The 8519-nt window shown below is 34.9% G+C and overlaps 1 protein-coding gene across 2 annotated transcripts in view; it reads right to left on the bottom strand.

Moving 5' to 3' along the window:
* Positions 1–2553: 2553 nt before the first annotated feature.
* The window catches only part of LOC117400471 (guanine nucleotide-binding protein G(olf) subunit alpha), a 146061-nt gene continuing 140095 nt past the window's right edge, over positions 2554–8519 (bottom strand). For both annotated transcript variants that reach the window (XM_059022050.1, XM_059022051.1), the window contains exons 10-12: positions 8240–8370; positions 7793–7860; positions 2554–4440 (exon numbers count right to left, since the gene is read on the bottom strand). In XM_059022050.1, coding sequence (XP_058878033.1) covers positions 4294–4440; positions 7793–7860; positions 8240–8370 — 346 coding nt within the window. In that variant the 3' untranslated portion in view covers positions 2554–4293. The remainder of the gene's footprint in view (positions 4441–7792; positions 7861–8239; positions 8371–8519) is intronic.

The following is an 8519-nucleotide window of genomic DNA, read 5'->3' as shown; positions in this document are numbered from 1 at the left end:
ATTTGAGAGGAAAACACTTTGAGTATTGTACACAATCCCGACAGACGTCACGACGGCAGGATGAAGCGAGCCCGTCTGCCTTACCTTCTAGTGACTCCAGCTGTGCTGAAGAATAAGTACAAGTTTGTTCTGTTCAACTGATGTTTTGTTCTGTGCACATTATTTTTACTCGTAAATTTATGCTATAAAAGTCTGTAATACACTTTTATATGCTGCGTTTTTTACGGTTTATTTGAGACAATTTTTTAATTTGTGTAGGATCTTTATCTTTACAATGTATAGCTCTGTTGTGACCAAACTTTATTTCAATTAGAATGTTGGTAACCGTGGTTTTGTTGCATGCTAAATATGAGAAAGGGGCTTCAATAAAAGAGACGTTTCTCAATGGCATAAGTCTGTTTTTTAAAGCATAAAGGTCGATTTTTAACCATTCTCTGCTTGAATTGAAAAGTAAAGATAGAAAAAAACCGGTAAATTCTTTAAAAAATGTCGATATTAATCGTCGAATTGGCAAAAAAATCAAAATCAAATAGTAGCAAGCCAAATTAGAACACATTTATTTTCGAAAAAAATAAGGTATATAAATGATGGACATTGACGCAATGTTTTTGGTTTCTTTTTAATCACTTGATCATTCATCCTTGACCATGACACGCTTGAGTGACTATGACTGAAGCATATGCACTTAATCACCTAATTAGTGAGACAGTTGATTGGACACTGGATATGGAGTGATTTCAGCTGTTGAATTGCAAGCCTGAATGAAAGCAATAAAGAAAATCGCACAAAAAAAGAACAATATGCCGCATCTGTCAAGAGAGCAGCGCCTTCGTGCAATCGGCATGTTGGAAGCTGGACTAGGGCAGCGTACTGTAGCTTGTTGTCTTGGGTGCTCACAGCTAGCAATTTCACACTCTGTCAATGACAGGCCACGAACTGGGAGACCAAGAGTCACAACACTTGCCCAAGATCGACAGATCATTTTGCAGCATCTTCGTGATGTCAAATGTTAATCAGTACAATACAAAGTCACTGCACCTGCTCTAAAACCGAGTTTGTCATTTTTCGATCACATCTAGTGAATTTTATCCAAATATAAGTGATACGTTTCTTCTGATAGTGAAATATTAGTGATATGTTTCTTTTGATGCTCATATGTCATATGTTTCTTTTGATGCTCAGTATATTTGATAAATGTGTATATGAATGCAGAAGACCTTTGAATAACGGTGTTTTTAATTTCTGAAGACACCTTGACATTGTTTCTTTATTCTCTGCTCATTTTCTTTATAAAATAAGTTATGGCTTACCTTTTTGTTCAGTACCCTCTGCAAAACTTACAGAACGCTCCAACTGATCAACTCTACTGATGACAAAGAACAGGTCCACTAGGCTAGTAGTTACATGGCCATTCCTTGGCTAAAACCTTTGGAATCGTGCATAGCTGAAACATTTAACCATACATTCACTTGAGACATAACTCGCCAGCAGTCTCTCTGATGCTTGACTTCTAACGACCATTCCATTATGTGTTTAAAGTTTTTCACGGGCCACCCATCTGTGGCTGTATCAGCCCACCTCAATTTCTAGTTGTTGTGCTGTACACAAGGGGTGTATCAAAACATTGGATATACCTTATCCAATGATATACCTTATACAATGGTCTACTTTTTCCTCCACAGGGCAGCATATTGTCATTTAAACTTCACCCTCTCCAAGTGTTTTCTGCCACAAGAGAGCACGGCCATTTCCATCTACTGCTCTGCTGGTGCTCTGTTGATCATCTTGATGTTAATTTACTTCCAGCTCTTGAAAGGAACGGTTCACTGTGTAAGTTGCCTGGTTAGCAAGCACAAATACCTGTGATTCACACCATGATCCTTAAAAACAGTTCACCATTGTGTGGCTTGTATCAAAAGCACAAACCTTTCCAATAGTTAATTGAAAAGTAAATAAAAATATGAAGAGCTTTAATGGTATTAATGGTTGATGTTGTACAAATTAAAAAAAAAAAAAAAAATTAAGAACTAATTATTGTTCCTGTTGTACCTTACTTTGTGTTAACACTTCTCTCATACCCCATAAACAGCTATATGTCATGTACTGAGTTTAAGAAAAACATACATAATATTACTGTAGCTTACTACTAGATATGGCCTAACTGGATTTCAGAAATCTGAGTGTGCACAAAATTACAATAAAAATTCATAATCCAAGTACCAGTAAAATGAAGTGGTTGAAGTAATGTAGGCTAACACTTATCCGGGTTTCTGTTATTGCAACTGTAATTTTAAACATTGTACAAATTGTACAGGTTATCTTAGACACATGAAAATGATACTCACAGAGACATATAACACCTATGTATAAAATATAAAGCAGTGTAATAGTTACTAAAAAGGACATGCCTTATTGCTAAAGCAATTTTTGCTTTTTTTCTTCTTTAAATGTTTAAATTCTTTAAACTTGTTCTGAAAAACTTCATTTGCATAAATTATTCAAGTCTGAGAAAGTCACACGTCTCAATTCTACAATATTTTAAATAAAACAAACTTTTCTAATGTGCCTCTTTATTAAAAGAGAAATAAAAGTATCATTTTGTAATTCTCGTAGGCCAGACACAAGGGTTTACACCTTATTTTTTTCTCTTGCTATTTACTTGAACAATAAAAGCTGCTGTTGGTACAAGGATTTAAGAGCCTACTTAATCGTGCTCACACATTCACAATATGCCTATGCAATTGTGAAGGTCTATGCATGACCAAAGAATTACCAAACTATCTATCTATCTATCTATCTCTCTCTCTCTCTATATATATATCTAGACATATATATATATATATATGTCTATCTCTATCTCTCTCTCTCTATATATATATATCTCTATCTAGCTATCTCTCTCTATCTGTGTGTAATATATATATATATATATATATATATATATATATATATATATATATATATATATATATCTTCAATCATACTTTCTATCGAAAAAGTTGGTTCCTATTAAAACAGCGCCAGGTTGCAATTTGGACACTTGAATGGATTCCAATGTTTTAAAGCTGAGAATCAAAAAAGAAAAGAAAAAAAGGCATGTTGCTGCAACATCTGGTCATCACTGTAGGTAAGTGGTTAATTTGCATAATTTATACAGGATTTTACTAAAGAGCATTTCCTTTTTTTTTTATAAACCAGAAAAAAACTAAACTCTCCAGATAAAGTCCCTACCCACAGTCACAACTGCAGATAGGGTTGACATCAAGCTGTACAGCGCAATCAAAAACATACTTACATCTTAGCTCATTTTACAGGTACAGCCATAATCAAGGCACAAAGATCTTCTACAAGTATTTTTTTTTCAATAAAGTTGTACAAAATAATATTACATTTTACAGTCTGTACAGGATAATAAACCAGCAGTAGAACAAAAAACAAACAAACAAAAAAATATATAATATATATATATAGGACTATTGTCCAAGAATGATCTAAGCTAAAAGGATCATTTGTGGACAGAACAACTAACATTAGTGAGTGTGGTAGTTTTCTTCCTAGACACAATAGGCTAAAAGCAGCTGCTGTTCAAAGGCCTGAGGTGTGCAGAGACTTTTAGCCCCAAAAAACACCAGAAAAAATTGCTTCTTGTCTTTACCATGCCTCTTATCTACTCTACTTCTGTGCCTGTAGACGGTTTACACGAGGAGGTCAGTTATTTTTCAGTCGACCTGCAACTCGTAACGCTAAAAACTGTGACAGAGTGATAAATATTGTGGTGCTGCTACATTGTGTGTATACTTCCTCAACGGTATTTAGTAACCTGATGCAAAGTGCATTATATCATTTTTTTCCCATCAAGTACTCTTCAGTGTTGAAAAAGAAAAACAGAAACCCACACAGGGATAGGTCTGAATGTCGTGCCACCCAGAGACTGACACAGGACTGTACTAACACTAACCCGCTTTAAAATCAGCAGGCTGAGGTCCAATAAAAAAGGTAGATAAAACAAAAAGAAAATGGAAAATGGAGGCAGCCAAAGGCTTAGTGGAATGAGAGGGAAAAAAATAAGGCGTATCGAAAACCAACAATAAAGCACACGTAAGTTAGGCCCCCCCCCCCCCCTTCCCGGAAAAAAGGCTATACTTTGGGACAGGAATAGCAAAAAAGAAAAAAAAAAAAAAAGATCAAAATAAAATGAGACACACTCTTCAATAGTACACTTCTACCCTGTGTGGGCTAGTTATAGAGAGCGGAACAAAGAATTTAAAACCACAGGTTCCAAGATGTTCCCAATCACAAGAGTTCATATTGGCGCAGGTGCATTCTCTGAATGATGTCTCGACAATCGTTGAACACTCTGCGAATGTTTTCTGTGTCTACTGCGCATGTGAAATGAGGGTAGCAGTAGTGCCTGCCGTCACCACTTGCTGTGCTGATCCTCTGAAATAAAACACCAAAAGAAAGGTAAATGTCATGCCTGTTTATTGTACTTTTAGATGTTTCTAGATAATGTAAACCTTGCCTGTCCTGTCTAGAAACAAAAGCTGGAACCTTGCCCTCTAGGTATCACACAGGTTATAAAAAGAAGATCTATGCTTCAAATTTGAAGACATTGATCGTTTTTTAGTAATTCTACATACCTTACGCCAGGGGTTGAATAATAGTACATAGTGTTATAGCAGACATCTGAAGATTATAAATGTACAACAGCGCTAAAGTCAAGGTAATAAGTGTTATCCCTAAGCAACTATCTCTGATAAAAAAAGGATCCCACGACCTTGGGCAGTGGTTTTCAATCTTTTTTTTAAAACTGTACCCCTTATGTCTGGAGGTTTCAACTCAAGTACCCCTTTAAAATGTTCACACTACTGAATGGTACCACAGTTGCAAAAAAATGTAGAATAGTCTGATTAACAAATGTTATCCCCCCCAACAACAGTAGGCCTACTTAAAACTTAAAGTCTTCGGATGCATAGAATCAAGTATTTGGGAATCTCTTCAGAAATACGCACATTCGCTTTCTATTTGGCAAAGTTATTACAAATAATCCAGAATGCTATTTATTTTCCACTTACCATTTTAGCGTAATTATATAAAACTATATTATAAAATGGGTTGGGAGGTATCTGCATCCTGATTGGCTGATAGGCATTCCAAGCCATGACAGACTTCCTCCATGTAAATTTTAACTTGTTTGGCCACACATTCCTGGAGGATTTAGACCGCAACAGTTCGGTAACGGAACCGACAGTAATCATTTTTAAAAAAGGTCAGGAAAAAAATGAAACCATGAGTACTACAACACACCTCTCTCTCAGTACTACTGAAATGAATACAACTGAAGCCAATCAAGAAGAGCGGAATACTAAAAAAGTAACCGCTTGGGCTGTCAGTTTTTTTTTTTTGTATTTTTTTTTTAAATCTGGTTGTCGCCAATTATTTTACCCCAGTTTTCTCCCCAATTTGGAATTGCTAATTGTATTTTATTAATCCCGGTTGACCGCTGCAGCGACTCGGGGAAGGTCTATCAGTTTTTAACGATTGGTCAGCACAAACAAAAAATAATATGGACTGGAAAACTGCATCGAAGACTGAAATAAACACAGTTTTAAAAAGTCTCTTTGCTGAAGTGAGAACATCAGCTGGCACACGGTATTCAGTTAGCAGCTACACAAGCTTGCGAGCCGGCCTGAATCGTTTTTTAAATTCTCCCACAGTGGGACGATCTATAAACCTAATTTCAGATACCCACTTTAAAACAGCAAACAGTGTCTTCATTTCTGTCCTGGAAACTTACAGACGACAACAAAAAGACAAGTCACAACATCACCCTGCTGTATCCCAAACAGACCAAAACAAGTCATCGGCACTCAGGACGCAGATATCTCCCAACCCATTTCATAAAGTAGTTTAAAAAGCTATTGGGCAGAAAGACAGGAAGTCTTGGAGTTGCATCCTCTTTGGAGTACCGTCATCACCTCGTAAACAAAAGGCAGAAACAAACTCCCCTACTCGCCAAACAGTGCCGCCTACTGCACACAATCTGTCCAACTGTGTGACCAGCTATTTAATTTAGTAAACTGTACATTCCCTGGTACAGTCAACTTCATTAGATTACTCAAAATAATGTATATAATTAATTTAATTTGAGACAAACTCTGAAAATATTCTGATAATTTAATTTATTTGAATTTAATTTATTATTAAAAATAAATTGTTTATCTATTAAATTCATTGGAACTTTTACATTTATTGGAACTATTTTTCCTAGCGTAATAATATATTTAGGAAAAAATAAACCTATATTGATTTTTAAATAAAAATGTTTATTTCTAGAAACTAGTAACCCATTTTATAAGCACAATAAGACACTCATGCTTTACTATGCCCCTGGGCGTGCAGTTATTCTAGCACAACCAACACCCTGTCGTGTCTTGTTGCTTACATAACTAATAATGATCATCTTTTTATGATCCAAAGGGACCGGTATAACCTTCTGTCACTGTGTACTTTCTGTAGAATCTTTTGTGTTTTCTTTGTTTGTTTTTCTTTTGCAAGTATGACATTTATCCACTTTTTACTCAAGAAACGATAAACAGGATAATTTGGATGCATTTTATCAAACACGAAAAATTCAACCAGTTGCTATTGCTGTTACGAAAATAGTTGTGCCTAATAAATAAAAACAAAAAAAACATCAAAATATGAGTATTGTGATTATTATTTATGTTTACTGGAGCATGTATACTCCTAAAAAATACAGAAAGATTATGCTTCACTGATTAGCATTCAATTATATCACAGAGCTCTCCATAGGCAGAATCGCCAGACGCCTGCTTCACCCACTCTAATATCAGTGGATGATAATTTTGAAACTATGCTATACTAACCTTTGAGCTGCTAAACAAATGAAATATTTATGTACAGTGTTTAATAGATAATATATACTACCGTAAAAAAAAAAAAAGAAAATCAAGTTCATTATTTTCTTTTACTTTAATTTCTATTTTTGCATTTCGTCCTGTACCCTCATAGAAGTATGCCCAGGTGTAAGTGTTTCCCCCCAGGTTGAAAACCCCTGACCTAGGGAACACTGCTTTATCAGGTGTCAGGGTCATTTGGAAAATGATTTCTGTACTGTATGTGCTACGGACCTACTGAGAACCAATTCCTTATATAGATATGGATGGAGTATATCCTGAAGTGTTCGACACTATGGTCCACTGCCACACAAGCCTAATGTGAGAGGGTCATAAAGGAGATTATGGCTGGTACTAGCAGATTGCTCTGCAGAAACTGGTACTCGGAGGAATCTTGGTGTGTGGCAGTATATATTACAGTTCAAGTGACCAAGCCGAGTTGCTTGACGCCTTATGCCAATCATTTTTTAATTTTTTTTGGACGGCCTTTGAAACGTGATTTAAAATGATGGTAACTTATATGAGGCACTTTCACCACCTTCAAACACGTTCCTTCCATGTGGGCCACAAATGGAGGAAACACCTCCCCACAATTTGGTCAACTTGAGCTAGAATGCCCAGGAAGTAAAGGGGATTGCATCACTGCAGCTTGACCTTTCTCTGACACTGAATGTGAAACTTAAAATAACGCCTTACTATAGCACCCTTTCATACATAACAGAAACTGAGAACAGATATCAATACTGCTAATATATATATATATATATATATATATATATATATATATATATGCGCGCCATGTCATTAGTTTTTCATCAACAAAAAAAATTAAATAAATAAATAAATAAATAAATAAATAAATAAAAACTTACAAGGAATTCATCCCGAATAAAAAATTTTGCTCTAGTCACTTTTGGGTCCTCGCCAGGATCTGGTGTTGCTGTTCAATTAGGAAAAAAAAAAGTAAATGAATATCTTAATAAAGCTTGTCTGACAATATTTTATTTTCTCTGCAATAACAAAGCACTTAATATTTTATAACAACCATTGTAAGCTGTTGAAGTGCTTATCTCTGGTCTGTTCAGTCACTTTATTTTGCAAATCTGTATTTTGCACTGCTTTCATTTTTCTACTTGGTCCTGTTGAACATATAGTACTGTATGTAGATAGCTAATATATTTGGTCTATATATCAAAATAAAATAAACAGTAACAAAAGTGAATTATTACTGCTTCAAAACAAGCTATTTGGCTTTTTTTGCGATACAGTATAATACAAATAATAAAATATATTTGCAAATTGTGAAAATATATATTTACCATCATCTGGTACAGTATAACGTGTGTATTCAGGAAAATAGTCTTCAATTTTGGATTTCCCTGCTAACACCTTCTCGGCAAGCATGTCCTGTTTATTCAGGAACAAGATGACTGAAATTGTCCGTAACCACCTCAAAAAAGGAAAAAAAAATGTCAGTTTTTTTTTTTTTTTTTTAAATTAAAATGTAAACATTAAATTACATTAAAATTCTACATTAATTACATTCTATTCATTGAAAAAAGTCGAGAGAACCAGACCGTTATCATTTTTTTAATAGGG

The sequence above is a fragment of the Acipenser ruthenus genome, chromosome 4 (assembly GCF_902713425.1).
Source record: "Acipenser ruthenus chromosome 4, fAciRut3.2 maternal haplotype, whole genome shotgun sequence".
Lineage (NCBI taxonomy): Eukaryota > Metazoa > Chordata > Actinopteri > Acipenseriformes > Acipenseridae > Acipenser > Acipenser ruthenus.
The sequence above is the reverse complement of the archived record's forward strand: the minus strand, read 5'-3'. Positions and strand labels throughout refer to the sequence as shown.